Raw genomic sequence first — 19427 nt, forward strand, 5'->3', positions numbered from 1 at the left:
TCATATCTTGCTTGTCCAGATAAGGCAGCATGCTTACTGTCAGCAGTTGAGGTAAGGTCCTTTGCCCAATATGTCTGTTTTGCCAAGAAGAAAGCAAGCTCCATATGGAGTGTCCTTGATGCTCATCATTTTCTCTGGAGTAGATTGGTGTTGTCAGGAGCAGTTGTATCTTAGTCAACAAAATTCTAAATTAAGACAACATTTCAATGCCATATTGTATAGGTCTTTGAAGTGTTTGAAGTTACCTGTAGCATGTGGGCCTGCTCGTTGGGGTTTCTGTCCTGCCTACTTTGCACAGCCAGTAAGCACCAAAGAAAATCACACAGAGGTCTCCAAAGGTTACAAACTGATTAGCCCATTAGCTCAGGCTTTGTATTAGTTCTTATAACTTATATAGCCTATTATTCTTATCTATGTTAGCCACATGGCTCGGTACCTTTTTCAGCAGGGCAGGTCACATCTTGGTTGAGACAGGACTTGGGAAAATACTTCCTTCTTCCCAGAATACTCCTGTTCTCATTGCTCCACCTCTACTTCCTGTCTGGTTGTCCCGCCTATACTTCCTGCCTGGCTACCGGCCAATCAATATTTATTTGAAATATAATTGACAGAATATAGAATTGTCCTGCACCATTGACTGTAAGAGAAGAGAGGGCCTGCTTTTCATCCCATCTACCTGTCTAGATTGCACCCGAAATAATGACACAGAAACTGTATCCATTTAAACACTGCTTGGTCCATTAGCTCTAACTTCTTATTGGCTTATTATTGCATCTTAATTTAATCCATTTCCATTAACCTGTGTATTGCCACATAACTGTGGTTTACTGGCAAGATTCTAAGCAGTATCCGTCCCAGGTTGGAGATCCATGGTGTTCTGCCATTCTGTCCTTCTTCCCAGCATTCAGTTCTGTCTACTCTGCCTACCTAAGTTCTGCCCTACCAAAAGGCCAAGACAGTTTCTTTATTCAACCAATGAAAGCAACACATAACAGAAGGACCTCCTACACCAATAACCTATCTTTAAGGATATATCACTGTGCGTCCAGAGAACCTAACTAACATAATTATAAGTGTGACTAACATGGGTGGCTATTATCCTGTATTTATTAATAACCTACATAACTTAAAGACCAAGGTTTCACAGTATGAAAATAATCTTCAAACACATACACAGCATAAGCACAATGATCTCAAAATTGTAAGAATGTAGAATATATCTATGTTTATGTATAGCCCTGGGTTTATGACACTGTGTGCCAGATGTAAAGACACAAGGTGAATCTGGGTCTTGACTGTGGTGAGCATGTGTAAGTAAATATGCATATATTCCCACACGAGTAAAAGAAACAAAGATCATATGGGAATGAAGGTGTCCTGCTTAACAAGTTGTGTTTTCTTTGACAACAAGTAAGGGCATGCCAAAGGGCACTGGCTATCAAAGCAGTTCAAAGAGCAGAGGTCAGGCATGAAATAAATGTTGCAGAAATACTGTGGTTTGAGAGGAAAGTGTAGATTCCGTGGTAGAAATCCACCATCCAGCATTCCTAGCTTTTCCTGTGTGAATTTAAGTCAGGCTCATTCTGACTAGGAGTTTCTTGCTCTTGGCTTATCTTCTGCACGCCATGTGGTTCTACTTGTTGGCTCTAGTGGGCCTGTGGACCCTCCTGCGCTTGATCAGGGAGAGGCAGGTGGTGAGCCATCTCCAAGACAAGCATGTCTTCATCACGGGCTGTGACTCGGGCTTTGGGAACCTGCTGGCCAGACAGCTGGACAGGAGAGGCATGAGGGTGCTGGCTGCATGTCTGACGGAGAAGGGAGCCGAGGAGCTGAGGAACAAGACATCAGACAGGCTGGAGACAGTGATCCTTGATGTCACCAAGACAGAGAGTATTGTGGCAGCCACTCAGTGGGTGAAGGAGCGTGTTGGGAACAGAGGTACCATGGAGATCCCTGTTTGTGTCTGCTGGTTTGACACCCTGCTTGAAGGGGTCTCATGGTCACACTCCCTGGCAAGAAGCCTTATGTGGTTTGGGGCACTTAAAGTACCAGAGCCTCCTCCTCTCCCCTGAATATCACCTCTGACCATTTTCTCTCTCCAAGCTGTCTCCCACGCTCTCTTGTCTCTGTAAGGTGCCCTGTGGAGGATTCACCTCCTCATCTTCCTGTTTGTGCTCTGTCATCTCCTCTGTTTAGACAATCTAGACTGCTGGATGCTTAGAGCAGGGTCCCTTTCTGGAGTAGAGGCTAGGATTTGTCTCTGGGCTAAGTGTGCAGGGTATCTGGGGCCACACTTGGGTGGATCTCCTGGGTCAGCAGAGTCCTTGCTCTTACTGGTCACCTGCCATCCTCTGTGGAGCGAGATAAGACTGTTTCTGTGTAGAGCGGCCATGACAAGATGGTGGAGTAAGATGGCAAACTATGTACTTGTATGGAGTTTGCTTTGTTGTGGTTTGTTTTGTTGTTTGAGACAGGGTTTCTCTGTGCATCCTTGTCGGGCCTGGACCTCACTCTGTAGACCATGCTGGGCTCACACTCTCAGAGATCCTCCTACCTCTGTCTTCTGAGTGCTGGGATTATAAGCATGTATCACCACTGCTGGCTGTTCTTCTTTTATTATACCAATAGCAAGAAAGGAAGCGATGTTTAAAGAATTCTAAGAATATATTGTAAATATAATTCTTCATTAAAATACTGGGGAATGTAGTTAAAATAAAATTAACTTATATTCTGATTCCCCTGACATAAAATCTGTAAACATTTTGATCTACACATGATTAAAATATATGAATTCTTTTTGCTTGAAAATATGGTCAATTTTGTACCTCAAGAACATCTCTTCAAACAATGGTATTCACTGATTTAGAGCCAGCCTTTAACAAATCTCTAAGAACTTAAATGTATCTTGTGGCTAGAATCCTTGGCTCGTTTATCTTTCTTTACTTTTATTGTTATTATTATTGCTATTATTATTATTATTATTTGTAAAAAGATCTTGCTTTCATATCCCATCATGCCCAGCTGTTTCCTAAGTTTTTGCCATAAGCAATGTCTTGACAAGCTAATTATTTCAATTATCGGCAAGCATGAATATATTCAGATCCTAGAAGTAAAATTCCTAGATTTAACATATTCACCTCAAGAAGGACAGGCATGGATCTGAGTTGAGGAGGCATCTGACTTATTGAACCGGATCTAAAGTAACCTGCTGTTCTTAAATTAGCCAGTCCCCAGTTCCCTACGCATGGAGGTTAGCAGCGTCCAGTGATGACCGTTGTGTAGCTGATGGCAGACCTTGCAGGGTGGCTCCCTGAAGATCCACCGCCTAGAGACTGCAGGACGGGTGAGAGTGGTCTGTGGGGGAGTGTGCAGAGAGGGCCCCATTTTCTGGGACAGAGGGTGGAGCTCACATCCTGTTGTTTACAGGAAGTGTCATCTCCCCCTTCCTGCTGGCCTTGTGTCACAAGGGTCCCAGGAAAGTGGCTCGATAGATTTTTAAAACTGTTTACTCATTGTTTGGTAATTTAATGGAGTAGCAGTGTATTTGTAACATCTCTCTTCGCTCTTTCCTTTAATTCTTCCCTTGCCCTTCTCTCGTATCTTCCTGCACAAGGTCACATCTTCTTTTTAAAAGAGAACGCACCAAGTTTCATAAGTAGTCCAACAGTGATGCTGGACCTGCTAAAGCCAGCTTCTTCAAAGCACGAACGCAGCATGGTTTTCCGTGGTCTCCTCCAACCAGGACTTTTAGTCTATACTTCTCAAACTCCACTAGCATGGTAGCTCTGCCTTCTGCCCTGTCCCTTTCCTGTCTTGTCCTTTCCTCTGCTCCCTCACCTGTAAGATGCAAACACGGTTCCCATGCGTCCAGGATAACAGAGGCACGATATGTCTTCAAGATATATTCCAGTTATTATCAAATGTGAAGTCGCTGGTTGTGGATTCTCAGGGAGGGAGTTGTCAGGAGTCAAAGGAAGAGGAAGGTATCCTGCTGTGAGCCATGACTACCAGGATCAGTAGCTCCAACCCACAGACACCATTCTGTTAACTGTATTTAACTCTCCATCCAATGCCTGTCCATGTGGCCTTACCCACTGTAACATGATTTTAGTCATAATTAGACCTGTCTAATGTGATTCTTTCTTCTTCCCAGGACTCTGGGGCCTGGTCAACAATGCTGGCATCTCCATTCCCTTGGGGCCCAATGAGTGGCTGAACAAAGAGGGTTTTGCCAAGATACTGGATGTGAACCTGTTGGGCATGATCGAGGTGACTCTGAGCATGCTGCCCCTAGTGAGGAAGGCAAGGGGCCGAGTGGTCAACGTCTCTAGCGTCATGGGTCGAATGTGTTTCTTTGGTGGTGGTTACAGCATCTCCAAGTATGGTGTAGAGGCCTTCTCGGACTCCCTCAGGTAATGGAGAGTTATGGCGTCCTGTGGAAAACCTTCAGCAGGGTTTTGATTTGATCACAGCCTTTTAGATAGGCTCATGAAGAGATTTTCAATCCTGTTGGGAGACTCTCTTACCTTTGCCTCCCTGGAATAAGGTGATAATTTCTTGTGAACCCCTTGCCATACCCCTGGTAGATGACCAACCCCTGGGTTCATTTACCCTTGTCCTGTCCTGGATGTTTGCCCTGTGTACAACCAGGAATCATTAAGGTGGCCCTGGCCTTGGCCAAGAGTCCAGATGTTCATCCTCTTTGATGCTCAGGTGGAAATGCCCTGGGTGGTGGCTGAGCATAATATTCAATACGACCATGCTTCTCAAACTATTGGTCCACAATTCTCATATCCTAACATGCCAAGATGTTTGACCCTGATAAACAAACAACTCAACAACAACACCAGCAACTGAGAGAAAGAGAGTAGAGAGAAACAGAGAGAACGTGGGCAGGGGAGACAGAGTATTAGCAGTAGTGACCTCGTTAATCACCAGATGTGTGGAGGGCCCTGCAGCATGGGTCTAAGGTCAGGCTGAACTTGGGCTTCCTGGATAAGAAAGTGTTAACAGCCCAGGTCCAGTGTGATATTTGCACAGTGCCTTCAGTGCTGCGTCATCCTGGAGCAAAAGGCAGGTCAGCCCTGGCAGCAGTGGGTCTGTGCAGACTCACCAGGTGGCTGCGCAGAGGCTGAGGATTGTATGTACACAATGTGGTGGCCCCTCACCCATCTGAAGCTGTGGCATCACTGTAGCAAAGGGGGTTAGACTTCCTGCTAGCTGCAGGACAAGAAGATCTCGAGGTGGAATGCATCTGAAGGAGCCAGGCAAGAACTGGTCTGAGATTTCCTGAGCCAGGAGTAGGTGAAGGCAGGGGCCAGGAATGAGGCGAGCTGATTCAGGCAAGCCTGGTGAGCCACGTGACTCTTTATGGACAGAAGTCCTCCTTGGTGTCATAGGAGAGAAATATCTAGATCTAGAGCAGTGAGCTGTATGCAGTAAATAATAGGAGTGACACTCCACAGCCCAGAAGCAGTGCACTCGCCTGGGCAGGGTCCTAAGGGGGTTGAGAAGAGGTGGTGTCAATGGCATAGACACTGGGAGTCAGGTAAAAGGCAAACAGCTGACTTGTTTATTCAACCCTGTGGAGAGCTGCATATGCCTGCCTCCCAGCTCCTAGCTGTATTTTGAACTGTTAAATATTCATGGTCACATTTGATAGACTGGGCACAATCAGGACATCTGACAGCTATAGTGCTATTTAATTTGTGTTTTAATAAATAAAGCTTTCCTGAGGATAAGAATGCAGAGCTAAGCCACCTGAGGCCACACACCTTTTACCCCAGGTCTAAAGCCCACCCTGGGCAACACGAGATTGAATCTGTCTAAAAAGAGAAATAGAACTCAAAGATGCTCTCAGGCCTGGGGATTCATGTGCCTTTAATCCCAGCATGAGTGAGGTAGAGACAGGAGAGATATGGCTGTGTGGAGAGAGGTCTATGCAGTAGGAAGAGATGAGAGCTCACTGCAGTCTGAGGTTTGGTGGCGAGCATTGCAGTCTACAGTCACACCGAGGATAGGACCGCCCCTTTGATGGTCTGAGCCTTGGTAGAGGTAAGAACTCTCTAGTGGCTTGATTGCTTTGCTTTGCTGATCTTCAGCTTGAACCCCAATATCTGTCTCTGGGTTTTTATTATTCGCTCTACAGACAGCACCCTTTGCTAGGCCCTCAGAAAGCATCACTTGGTCCGCCCATTGGTCAGGCACAATCAGGACCTCTCACAGTGCCTGTGCTAGACTCTCAGACGGACTCCAGGCTGGCTCATCTCTCAGCCTTGTATGCCTTTGCTTTCTATGTATCTACTCTTTTTTTTAATTATGTGGTCACTCAGCGGGAGCCAGAGTTCTTTGCCCAGGCCTTGTTGATCCTGCCTCAGGAGGGCTCAGTAACTGGACTTTGCCTTGCCTGTCTTAGACAGGCCTACTAACGAGCTGTTATCCTTCGTTGACCTCCATTCCTCAAAGAACATTCATTCCTGGAAAGCTTCCAGGGTGGGGAGACTAAGCTGTAGCCTTTTGGATTTCAGAAAACCGGGCATGCATAACCTCCTGCTGAGGTCTGAAAGAAGGGTGCCTGAGAGCCATTAACACCTGAAGAGTCCCTTAGTGGCTGCCACCACTCTTGAATATGCTGCAGGAAACATTTAAAAAGAATGAGGATTAACAGTGTCACCCTGCCAATTAAGGCATTAGTGAGCACCCAGGAGGGATCAAATAGCCTTTTTATATTATACCGAGCTTTTATAAAAAATGAAGAGTCCAAAGCTATAAACTCTGCCCTTTTCTGCTTTAATAGGACAATTTCATGTGTCTGTTGACTAAGATTGCAGAAGTCAGTATAATGGCCCCGCGTGGTGCACGCCTTGAGAGCCTTGAAGGCCACATCAGAAATCTGTTGGGAGTAGACATGATGGCCAGTCTGTGTCTGATGGACAGGACAGACAGAGTGATCTCATCCAGTGATCAGTTCAAGGGTACATGGAACACTAATTATAAGGTTTGCACATGCCTGACCATTGTAAGCTGTTTTCCAGCTACGAAAGGGGGCCGGCTCTGGCACAGCTTTGAGGATACTTCACCAATCAAAGGAAGTCTGTAGTAGCCTTGCCCATTGAGGGAGAACCATTTAGAAGTAAGATGAATCCGGGCCTGACTCCGTAGCCTTCTGCATAGGAGAGAGTTCAACTGCGGGAGTGGGAATCCGGGGCTGGTTAATGACATTTGTCCCAGGTTGATGTGGAAGTCTGCCATCAGGTCCAGGTGGACACTGAGGCATCTCAATCCAAGGGTCGCAGGGCAAGGAATAGTCTCAACCAGCAGGAGGGACTCTGATGGGAGGTGGTACATGAGCTCTTAGCTGTGCCTGTGCTCTCCTTGGCGTGTATTCCGGGTCTCTGATTGTCTCCTCCTCATTGGATGTCGTAGAGAGGTCACACATGCAAAGGGTGGGGGTGATGGAGAGGTTACCCAATGTGTAGAGGGGGCTACCAGGTGAGCTACAGTCAGAGAAAAGACAGCGGTCAACAGGGGTGGAAAATTGTGTCAGGCCGTCATGATTCATGATTATTGGGGCCTTTCCACGTCTCCAGATGACAAGACAAGCCTTGGTTCCACCTTCTGTGGGGGACAGCACTTATGTGGAGGCATCGGACAAATCAAAGCAGAAAAAATATGTCTTCCTAACCAGATGGGCAGACAGACATACAGACAACACAATAAGTAAATGAATAAATGAATGAATGAATGAATAAACAAACAAACAAGGAAAGAAAGTGGGTCCCAGTGCTTTCCTCTGAAGGAACTGAAAACACAAACATGGAGGGGCCTTTTCACTAAAACACTCCCCCTTGGGGGTGCTGTCCAGTGCACAAACGAGGAGCAGGAGATGACTGGCACCTGTTCTGTGTCAGATTTTGTTGTATCCTCTTGGCTCCCATGGTGGGGGGGTGAAAAGGCACAGCATCAATGGCATAGACTTTGGGAGTCAGGTAAAAGGCAGACAGCTCACTCCTTTACTCAGCAATGAGGAGAGCCTTTTATAGCCTCCTCCTAGCACAGGAGCTGCATGCTGATCCATTGACACTGCGTGGTCAGCTCTCATTGGCTAAGAACCATCAGGACCTCTGATAGCACCTGTCACTAGGTCATTAGGCAGCATCACATGGTTGCCCTTCATTGGCTAGGCGTGATCAAGAACTCCCGGAGAGCCTGTGGCTAGGCCTTCAGTCAGACTGCAGGTTGGCTCATCTCTTGGCTTGGCAATCCTTATTTCCTTACACTTTCCAAAAGTTTTGTCCCGAACTGCTGCACATACCAGACCCAAACCTTCATGAATTTCCTCACCACAGGTTCCTGTTGTTGTGTTGTGTTGTGTTGTGTTGTTAAATGCTTTGTTTCCCTACAAACATCTAAAGCCATTGACATTTGTCTGCTCTCTTCCAGGAGAGAGCTGTCCTATTTTGGGGTGAAGGTGGCTATTATAGAGCCTGGAGGCTTCAAGACTCCTCTGAATGACAGGCATTTGTCAATTATCAAGATGCTGTGGGACCAGGCCAGCACAGAGGTCAAAGAGATCTACGGAGAGAAATTTTTGCAGTCCTGTGAGTGACCTTTAGGAACTGAAATCAAGTCTTGTCCTAAGTCCTGAGTCTCTGCTTTCTGTCACTGCTCCATGGCCTCATCCAGACTGCCTTTCTCACAGTAAAGAGTTTAGTCCCCTTTCCTTGGGAGCCTGTGGGCTTCTGTTCACACAAAGACATTCTGGCTTCTAGAACATGGGGCTCTGTTTTATATGAACCCCTCATTATCTCACAGATGCAAATGAAGCCAGGGATGGGAGATGGTATCAGACCATTGCTTTCTGTAAGTTTGTGTTAATGTCTGGTGTTTGGAGAGATCTTCCAGCCAGAGAGTTCTCTGAACAGAGACACCAGGGGCTGAGTGTGCACAATTCTTTCTTGAAACTTGGTTGTGTCCTCCTGAGCACCTGGGACAGGCTAGGCTTGGGCATGGCTTCTGATTTGGACACATGGGTTCTAGACAGGCTTTCTTCAGTTGGTCACTGAGCAGGGGTGGTGGGATGTGGAGGCGACCAGAATAATGTCTTGTTCTCTGCAGACCTGCAAACACTGACGTCATTGGTGGAAACATGCTCAGAGGACCTTACATTGGTGACGGACTGCATGGAACACGCCCTGACTTCCTGTCATCCTCGCACCCGGTACTCAGCCGGCTGGGATGCTAAGCTCTTGTACCTCCCCATGAGCTACCTGCCCACCTTCCTATCAGATGCCTTCTTCTACTGGTGCTCACCAAAGCCTGCTCAGGCCCTGTGAAATGTGCCCTTGTGCAGAGTGGGGAAGTTAGGTGGATGGAGGGAGGGGGTGGTACTAGGGGACATTGTTCACCATATCCATGAAAATCATTCTGCTTTCACACTGCTCTAGACCAGGGAAGTCCAGAGGACAGAGCCAAAGAATTCAAAGGTGCTGGCAGTAACCTATTAAGTTAGGCAACTTCCCAAGGCTCTGTGTGTCATGGCTGACTGTGAGAATCCACAGACCTGGGGGAGGTTACAGCTCCTTTCCTCAGGATGTGTGTGGGCCTGGCTCCTCACACCATCACGTAGCATGGATACAACCCTCTTCTCAATCATCTTTGTCAATGATGTCGAGTGGGAGGACCACCGCCAGCACCCCACGTCCTAAGGCCACATCAGCCACCTGTGGTTGGGAGATGGTGATGCTGGTGGTATGGAATCTCGCCAAGACTGAGAAACAATTTTTGATTTGTATCGAAACCGTGGCTTTCTTTGGATTCCTTTCATTTTAGAATAAATGTTGGAACAATTACTTGTGTCCTGCGCCTTGCTCTAGAGGAGCAGCGAGGTGTGGATCACTGGGAGACAGAGTTAAGGGAGAGGGGACTGTCCTGAGGAGCGCCAGCAGCTGTCACCTCTGCTCTTGCTTAGCTCCTCCCACCATGGAGCAGAGTGACCATTGCTTCCCTTCCAGGGTTTTTATGCAACCTGATCCACAGGATAAGGCAAAGAGTTTTTATCAAGGAGCTCTCTGGGGGTACTGGGAGCCCCCAAGCCCTTCCTTTCTCCCACCTTTCCCTTCTGTCACCAGCACCTGCCCTCCAGACTCAGTCACTGACCCCCTCAGTTCACCGTGTTCTGTTCTGTGACTTCCTCCACCTCAGAATGAGGTGAGCGTCGTTTCTGGGTTCTGGTCTTTTGTTCTCTGTCAGCATTTGCTGCTCCGGGTCAGAGATGCTCCTGGACTTGCCCTGGCTCCCATGTCCTGGCCCTGAAAGTCAGAGGGTTGTGAGGATCCTCTCAGTGAGGGATGATCAGAGAAACAATTATAGGGAATGACAGAGCCCTGGGTTCAGTCCTACACTGCCAATGGGAGGAGCCTGTCCAGATGCCCTGGTGTCCTTCTTCAATTGTAGAAATGGTGGTCACTGTGTCTTCGGTGAATCACTGAGCAATGACTTCTGTCTCAGGAGAAGCAGAGATTAACATCTCATTTTGCAGATCTATTCATTTTGTTCTTTGTTGTAAAAGGAGTGGCGGGCTGCGTTCCCAGTGTCCGGCTCCCAGCTGCCTGGCTAGCTAGCTTATACCCTGAAATAACATCACACAAATTGTATTCATTTAAACACTGCCTGGCCCATTAGTTCTAGCCTCTTGTTGGCTAACTCTCACATATTGATTCAACCCATATCTAATAATCTGTATCGCCACTTGACTGTGGCTTACTGGGATGAGTCTAAGCAGTGTCTGTCTCGGAGAGGAGAGCCATGACGTCTGCCTGACTCTGCTTTCTTTCTCCCAGCATCCTGTTCGGTCTACTCCGCCTATCTAAGCCGCTGTCCTGTTTCTTGAGACAGTGTCTCTCAGTAGATTAGCACTCAGCAATAGAATAAGTTACTGGCTAGTGAGTCCCAGAGGTTAGCAAGCCTCTGTCTTGCCAGCATGAGACCAAAAGCAAGAACAACACTCTTACTTATTTACATGGGTTGGGGAAAATTGAACTCAGGTTTTATGCTTGGACAGCAAGTAGTTTGCTGACTCTGCCATCTCCCTGCCTTCCTCCTCCTCCTCTTCGACTGCTATAAAAAGTCACCTTGTTTATTCCCTTGTTGTCGTGCCCATCTGTCAGATATCCACCTAATTAAGCCCATCTTCTGAACCAGAAGTTCTCAGCCTGTGGGTTGGGACTCCTTTGAGTAGCTAATGAGCCTTTCACAGGGGTCACCTAAGACCCTCAGAAAACAGAGATATTACATTATGGCTCATCACAGGAACAAAGTTGCAGTTATGAAATGGCAGTGATAATGATTTTATGGTGGTGTCTCTACAAGGTGGGCGACTGTATTAAAGGGTCAAGCATTAGGAATGTTGAGATCACTGCTGTAGACCTTCAGGCCTTAGAGTACAACTGGTTCTTCACTTCTGGGTCCCCAGTTAAGAATGAGAAGGGGCTCCCTGTGGCAGGACTGGGAACAGGCTTGCACAGTGGGCCTGTTTCCCATGCTTTACATCACATATTCCAGGCACCGTCCCTCCCCATCCTGCATGAAGAAGAAAGAGTGGGGTGGGTGGGGAGACCCGACTTTTCCCACCTGGCTGAGCTAGACCCCTCTGGAGTCTTGATCGGCTCAGATTCTACCTCAGCCCCACAGCTGGGGCTCAGAACAGCTGGAGAGTTTAGACACTCACAGTTCAGTACTGGAATGGAACCAGGCACCCGCTACCCAGGACAGAGAGGAGGACCAGCTGGGCACTGACAAGTGGTTTGTGCAGGGATCTCAGTGGAGGGATGGATCAGTGAGAGAAGCCCCATGGGACAGGTCGGTGTCTCTGGGGATGTCTCTATAGCCCTGTAGCCTCATGGGAGAAAGTCATACCCGGACTCCTGACTCTATCCGGAATTTTCAGAGACTGACTAGACCCTGCTGTGTTCTAGAAGCCCTGGATAGCAGCTCAAGTGCATCTTGCTGTCAGGATGAGGGAGAAAGTTGCAGTAGGTGTGCTGGTTTGTTTTGTGTGAACTTGACACAAGCTAGAGTCTTCTAAGAAGGAGCCTCAGCTGAGGAAATACCTCCATGAGATCCAGCTGCAAGGCATTTTCTCAATTAGTGATCAATGTGGATAGGGGTGGGCCCAGCTGGTGGGTGGTACTCTATCTCTGGGTTCGTGGTCATGGGTTCTAGAAGAAAATCGACTGAGCAAGCCTGGGGAGGTAAGCCAGTAAGCAGCACTCCTCCATGGCCTCTGCATCAGCTCCTGCCTCCAGGTTCCTGCCCTGTTTGAGTTCCTGTGCTGACTTCCTTCAGTGATGAACAGTGACAGGGAAGTGTGAGCCAAACAAACGTTGTGCTCCCCAACTTGCTTTTTGGTCATGGTGTTCCATCAGAGTAATAGAATTCCTTAGGCTGTAGGTTTGAGGCATCGGAAATGACACTGAGTGGATGGACCTAGGGAATTCATAGGTGAAGGAACAAGCAGTTATTGAGGAAATGAAGCCTGCCAGTTGTCCCAGCTCAAGAGCCCATAGGTCTTCTGTAGCTAGCTGGATGTGAGCACAGGTGAGTCTTCACAGGTCCTAACTGACCGCTGCAAATTTTCTACCCTCTTCTCCATCACTGAAAGGAGGCAATGAAAGAGGGTCCCAGCAACTACTGCAGAAGCAGGAGCCTGAATGGCAGCAAGAGGTTACAGTAGAGGAGGAGCAGGAGGTTGGTGAGGAGCTGGAACTGGAGGAAGGACAAGGCCAGGCACAGACCTGGAGAAGGAGAAGCGGGAGCAAGGGGTAGATAAGGTATAAGAGGAGAAGGAGAAGAATGAGTGGGAGCAGCAGCAAGAGGAGGAGCAGCAGGAGGAGGAAGAGCAGGAGGAGTGGGCATAAAAAGAGGAGCAGGAGGAGGAGGAGGAGGAAGAGGAGCAGGAGAAGGAGCAGGAGGAGTGGAAGTAGAAAGAGGAGCAGGAGAAGGAAGAACAGGATGAGTGGGAGCGGGAAGAGGAGCAGGAGGAGGAACATCAGGAGGACGGAGAGCAGGAAGAGGAGCAAGAGGAGCAGCAACAGGAGGAGGAGCAGAAGGAGGAGCAGGAAGAGGAGGAGCAACAGGAGGAGGAGCAGAAGGAGGAGCAGGAGGAGGAGCAGGAAGAGGAGGAGCAACAGGAGGAGGAGCAGGAGGAGGAGCAGGAAGAGGAGGAGCAACAGGAGGAGGAACAGGAGGAGGAGTCAAAGGAACAACATGAGAAGGGGGCACGAGCCCTACCCACCTTAGAAATTGAAAACTCCAGCTCCAGGTGGAATCAGCTCCTTGCTGCTACCCAATGCTCAGTGCTCTCCATAAGCCACTCTTCCACTCCCTCTCATTGGTCAAGTGGCGGTTGAGTCTACTTTCTGCTTTCATGGAGTCCAGCTCTTCTCTGAGCATCTTTTTAAATAAGAAATAACAAATGTGAAAGAAAAAAAAGGAAGCTGTGCAGGCCTATAGCTCCCTGATTTATTCTGTGCTTTCTCTCCATCAACTGCATGTGCCTCTTCATCCTCCACCCCTGACTGTTGTGGGCACTGACTGTACTCACCCTAGAGAGAGTACGCTATGGACAGTCATGGAGGGACAGACTCTGGCTTCTTTTTAGGCATCCTGAAGGATAGTGTCTATCCAGAATGTATTCTAAACTGACACCTTTCCAGTGGGTAGGGCTGAGGGCCCTCCCCGTCCAACTGAGGTCCAAAACACCCCCTATCTTTGCAGTCCTTCCAAAATGGCATCTCTGAGGTTTAGGTTTAGGTATGTGCACGGGAGAGAAGCAGGCTATCCCAGCGCTGGTGCAACTGTAGGAGATTCAACCCCAAGGTGTTGCCATCTTGGGTAGCAATAAAACCAGTTGGATCCCTGCCATCTGGATCAGGAAGAGGGCTGTACACTGATAGTGACTTTATCAGCTCAACACCATTCCATCACTGGAGTGAGGGTAGGGGTGTGGGGTGTGAGCTCATAAGGGCACACCCCTCCCTGAGGAGCTATAGGCAGCTCATGGTTGTTGAAGAAGGGGGAGTCTTATTCCTCAGTGATATCATTACTGATAAGCTATCCTAGCTCAAGTAAACAGCTCCCCACCCATGCTCATTCAGGCAATCAATCCTGATTGCAGGGAGACACAAGGACACCCATAAAGGCAGGAACCAGGACAGCTCCTTGTTAGGAAGACAATGGTGTCTGGTGGAAGCGAGAGGAGGATGATCAAAGTATATATTTTACATATATGTATGTATACATGCGCATATATATATGTATATATATATACAGTTGTAGAAAAAATTTTTAAAAGTGACTTCATTACAGCTAGAAGTCACCTTGTTTATTTTAAACTGGTATCAAAGAATCAAACTTGCTCAAGAAGCCAGGAAACTTCAGAGAGCAGAGGGAGCCCTGAGTCAGTAAAGTCCTGGGTGAGTGTGTATTGCCACCATGGGTGCCACCATGACAAGGACCCAGGCCTCAGACCCATGGCAGACCGACAAAGCCATTCCCTGTATGGGCCAGGCTCAGAACTGGCAATGCCTTCTTCCTCTGGTCCACATTTGGGTGTTTGTGGATGATGGAGCAATGTGAGCCCAAAGGAGCAGATGCAGCTTCCTGGATGTTCCCAGTCTGAGATTGCTGCCTTCAGGCCCCCTGCAGAGACTAGTTGGCCCTTTGCTGAGGCCGCAGCTGCAGGGGCTGAGGCTCCATCAGGGCACACGCAAGCCACTGGATCCAGCTTTTTCGTGTCTGCGTCTGTCCTTTCTTCGGCCCCTCACCACCAGGATCAGCTTCAAGATGTCAAGGCGCTTGGGTCACAGCAGGAAACAGTTCGCCAGACTCCATTTAATAATTTGATTTCTGAGAATCTACGTAAGAAAATCTGCCTGGGGCTAGCCAAGGTTGTGTATGTCAGTGACAACTCAAGATGGCTGTCGCTGTGACAAACTGAATCTGCCCAGCAGGGGAAAGGGCGTCTCCCACTAGTTCTGGAAGTTTCACTCCAGTTTCCACTCCTCTCCCTTTCTTCTTTCTCTGCTCATGGCATCACACTTCCTGTTTGGAGACCTCACTTCCTGTTGTTCTGCTGAAAGACCCCCGCCCGCCTGCATCGGGGAATTTCCATTGCAGCTATAGTCCAAACCAGGTCAAGCTGTTCCCAGGCCAGCATAATCGCCCTGAGGCCAGATGGGCCCCTACTGAGGAGAAAAACAGGATATCTGTGCTAAAATGAGCCTTATCTGCTTTCCATGTACCCTGTCCCTGACCTGGCTCCATCGCCTTATTTGAAATGACCAATGAGAACCCTGTAACCATACATCTGCTTCCGTAAGCCCGCTTCTTGCTGCCCCAACCCTCTATAATCGGCCCCGAACCTAGCCCGGTTCAGTCACCCGAAGGCTGGAGCGTCTGCCAGGCGCCTGTGCGAATAATAAAGTGCCTCTTGCGTTTGCATCCAGTGGACTGGTCTTGGTTCTTGGGCGTCAGGGTCCCCGAGGGGAGGATACCCAACTCAGGGTTCTTTCACGGCTTGCGGCCACCACAACTCTCCTGCTCTCTCCTCCGGCCTCTTCTGCGGGTGCAAGGGAAGGACTTAGGTTTCTGAGTAAGGATTCTAAGGCTGATGAGAAAACCTAGATTTATAGGGGAATTTTTTTCTGTGAAGAGAGGTTTTGGGGGAGAGGAACTGCGGCTTGAACCTAAGGTATCAGCAAAACTTCTGCCAGTGAAATGTATCAGCAGACTTCTTTTTTAAAAAAAATATGAAACAGGGTCCTACTACCTGCCTAGACTGGCCTTGACCTTGTAATTCTCCTGGATCCACCTCTGAAGTGGTTCAGATTGCAGGTGTCCCCAACACAGGTGGCTGTAAATGTGCTTTGATGCGAAGTCCAGGGTATTAACAGCGACTACCTATGTTCAGAAATCCCCTGGCTCAAGGGGCTTGCCAGTCTCTGAGACAGTAAGAACAACCTGAGCCTGGGACTTGACTAGGGTGGAGCATGCATTGTGAAATATGCGTGCATTCGCACATGGGTGTAGGGGGTGAGGGAAATCAGGGACTAGCGAGGTTTTGCTGAATACTGAGTTGTGGTTTCTTTCAGAAATATCCAAGGATATTCACCTATTAGGATAGTAAAAGCAACTCACAGAGCCGAGGTGGGACAGGAACAAAATGTACCAGAAAGCCAGTAATGGGGAAGAAACTGAGGACTCCATGCCAAAAGCCTGCAGGCCGCCCTTCCTGCCTACCACAGCCCTCTTGTTCCCACCCCTTCGATTCTGAACAGGGGCCAGGCTCATTTTGACTCAGAATTCAGTGTTCTCTGCAAAGTCCTGGGCTGTACCTAGTGGCCATAGTGGGCCTGTGGAACTCATACAGGGAGAAGCAGGTGGTGAGCCATCTCCAAGACAAACATGTCTTCGTCGTGGGCTGTGACTCCAGCCCTGGAATCCTGCTGGCCAGACAGCTGGACACATGAAGCAAGAGAGTGCTGGCTGAGTAGTTGGGGAAGGAGGCTGAGCAGAGGGGCAAGGCATCAGACATGTTGGAAACCACAACCCTGGAAATCAACAAACCAGAGATTTACTCTAGCCTCTAAAGGGTGAAGGACTGTGTGTAGAAAGGACCGTGTGGGGGGCAAAGGTACTAGTCAGATTCCTCTTTGGGTCTTGTCTCTTTGTCAAGGGGACATCCCTTTTGTGCTCAAGCGCAAGATTCCTCAAAAGTCTAGGAGACTTGAAAAGAAAAGAAAAAATATAAAACCAACTACTAGCTTCCTTTTTTTTCTCATGCTTGCGCCATCATGAGCCTAAGAGGTGGGCAGATGGGCACAGGTTGTGGCCAGCTGAGGGTTGATAGGAATTCCATGCCGAGGAAAGAACCGAGGGCGAGGAGGTGGCATTACTGGGGAACCGGGAACTCTTACAAACGTCCCAGTTCAGAACTGAAAGTAGACGTGGAGAGAATGCATTAAAGATTCGTTGACTCTGAGCAGATTTCAAAGGCCACGGCAGTGCTCTGACAAGTCGAATCTGTGCTGGGTGGCAGATTTCGTACACAGAGGACGCACTAACCACTCATGCATCATATGTGGTACTCACGTGGCTGTGACTCCAACGTTGCTCTTCCTCACAAGCTGTACATCTACCTTTCTGGTGAGTTCCATGGACTCCCCAAGGTGTGGAACCAAGATCAGAGAACATGGTAGAATCTAGTGGATTACTGGTGATAGTAATACGTCGTGGGGTTGGGAACAGAGAGGTAAGGAGAACATCTCAGGACCCTAGATCATGCAGGCTCCCCTCATCCTTATGCCTGCCCCAGGCTTTTCCTGAGATATTAATCAGGATTCTGGGGAAATACAGGGAAGAGTGAACACTGTTTCAGCTGAGGAATTGTGTACATGTGTGCAGTCAGCTGTCACTCAAGGCTCTGAAGCCCCGTAGCTCACTTGCCCCCTGAGTACTTTGCTTTGGGGAATGAAGCATGAGCAGAGGCAGGGGAATGGGACTCAGTTTATCCTGTCTCCTGCCTACCTCCTTTGGGCAAGTTTTGGTGTGGCCAGTCCCTGCCCTCCCACAGGATGGGAATGACCTGGAGGAAATGAGGCCTTTTTTCTTTCGAAAGTTCCTGTGGACTCTGGGTGACCTTGAAAGGGACAAAGCAGGCTGAACTCTCAGGCCGCAAATGCCAGCGAGGTGAGGAGAGCTGGGATTTGAAAATAGGAGGCACTTCCAGCCTTGTATGTGGCCCTACCGCTCTCAGCCTACAGTTTTTTTTTTGTTGTTATTGTTGGGTTTTTTTTTTGTTTTTTTTTTTTTAATTTGAATCCAGGCAGCCACTACCTTAGCCAGAGTTCGTAGAGAGGCCTAAAAAGTGTCTGGATCCTGTATCGGTCTGCCTCAGGTCAGTTCTGAATTATTCTACTCTGGGGTCAAACACCTCAGTCTTACCCTGTCCCCAAGAACTGCAACGCTTGCTGCCCCTCAGCCTGCTCAGCCCTTGGGGGACACTGATGACTCCTGGGCATAACTTCTTTGATCTCTCATCCAGGAGGCCAGCTCAGCCTGGGGGAGGCTTACCAAGCCAGCACAGGACGTGCCACAGCCTTGAGGAAAACATGAAACACGTAGGTTTGTCATCTACCGTTGCCCACGGGTCTGCCCTTCAGAGACGGCCACTGACCTAATCTCCACCTCCAAATCTTTGGCACAGAATGACCCAGCCTTGTTGTGTGCGGCCTACAGTTATGTTTGAAGTTTAAATGATTGTGCTTAAGAGATCTAGGAAACAAAAATGCCTGTAAGCCCCGCTTGCCCAAAGACAGATAGCTGGAATGCTGGGGCTGTTGCTCACAGAAGATAACAAGCCACACGTTTTCACTTCTGTATACAGGGTTGGTTGCCCCATCTGCACAGGATGTGCTCGATCACATGTAGGCAGGAGGTCCATCAGGATGTATGCTTCTCCCTGATCAGACTGAAGGCAGGAAGTAGGTCGCCTTGTGGGGTTTGCTCTATAAGCACCTGACATAATTTGCAGCCATTCTATGGGAATCACAGGTATGGACCTGGCCAGTGTCTAGACCAGTATTTAACAAAGCTTGCTTCAAATTTGGCTCAAAAATTATGGTAGAAGTCTTATTCTTGCCCAGTGGGATGAGCAGTTGGTGTGACAACACCCTCTTTCCCTGCATAGCTGGCCAGCATCGGTAAATAGCGGGATGCACCTGTTGCTCCCCTCTCTAGGGAGCCTTTGCACCCAATTTCTGTACAGACCTTCTAAAAGGGGACGAGGTCACTCGTGACCAAGAAGGCACCCAGCCTTGCTCTGTCCCTGCAGCTTATGCAACGCTGGGTGTGGTCCCTCAAGATCACACCCAGCTTGCTTCCTCCTGCCCTCCGATTTTCTGTAAGCCCTCTGTTGCCTGGGATAGCTCTCTCTGCAAGCTCTGCCGCTGACCTTTCCCACATCTCAACCCTGCTCTCCCTACAATCATCTCCCTGGGATCCGAGACTCTGCCCAAGCTCCTCCCGCATTCCCAGCGGGTTCCTTGTGGTCCAGCCTCCTCTTGTCTGACTGTCTGTCTCTGAGTGCCTCCAGCCGGAGCTGTCCCCTCCCTAACCTCCCTGTTGCTACTGTCTTACCTCCCGACTTTTCACATCATCTGCTGTTGTCCGTCCTTGGCCCCATACCTTCTAATCGTTTTGACATCTGCCCTCTTTTCTTTCTGGAGATCTAATTAGCCACAGTGACAAATGGCTTGGTAGCCTGGTCCCTGTACTGCCGCCTTCCCTGCCTAGTTTCTTCAGTTCATCAGTCCACCTAGAGTGTGCCAGGTTCTTGGGATAGAAGGGAAGGTGCCCTTCCCCGACAG

At 48.7% G+C, this 19427-nt stretch overlaps 1 protein-coding gene across 1 annotated transcript; it reads left to right on the plus strand.

The window, feature by feature from the left end:
- The first annotated feature begins 1476 nt into the window (after nt 1–1476).
- Nucleotides 1477–9851, plus strand: LOC125389833 (retinol dehydrogenase 7-like). Its single transcript, XM_085683303.2, has 4 exons — nt 1477–1938; nt 4154–4412; nt 8443–8600; nt 9118–9851. Exons 1-4 carry the CDS (start codon nt 1626–1628, stop codon nt 9333–9335), a joined length of 948 nt encoding a protein of 315 aa, XP_085539429.2. The 5' UTR covers nt 1477–1625; the 3' UTR covers nt 9336–9851.
- Nucleotides 9852–19427: the final 9576 nt, after the last annotated feature.

The sequence above is a fragment of the Myodes glareolus genome, chromosome 26, assembly GCF_982192425.1.
Source record: "Myodes glareolus chromosome 26, mMyoGla1.1, whole genome shotgun sequence".
Taxonomy (NCBI): Eukaryota; Metazoa; Chordata; class Mammalia; order Rodentia; family Cricetidae; genus Myodes; species Myodes glareolus.

What these genes read in the sequence shown, in the direction of transcription:
- LOC125389833 (XM_085683303.2), top strand. Translation starts at nt 1,626, where the DNA reads ATGTGGTTCTACTTGTTGGCTCTAGTGGGCCTGTGGACCCTCCTGCGC. An exon ending in GCCTTCTCGGACTCCCTCAG is followed by an intron (nt 4,413 to 8,442) that starts GTAATGGAGAGT and finishes GCTCTCTTCCAG; the next exon opens with GAGAGAGCTGTCCTATTTTG. An exon ending in AGAGAAATTTTTGCAGTCCT is followed by an intron (nt 8,601 to 9,117) that starts GTGAGTGACCTT and finishes TGTTCTCTGCAG; the next exon opens with ACCTGCAAACACTGACGTCA.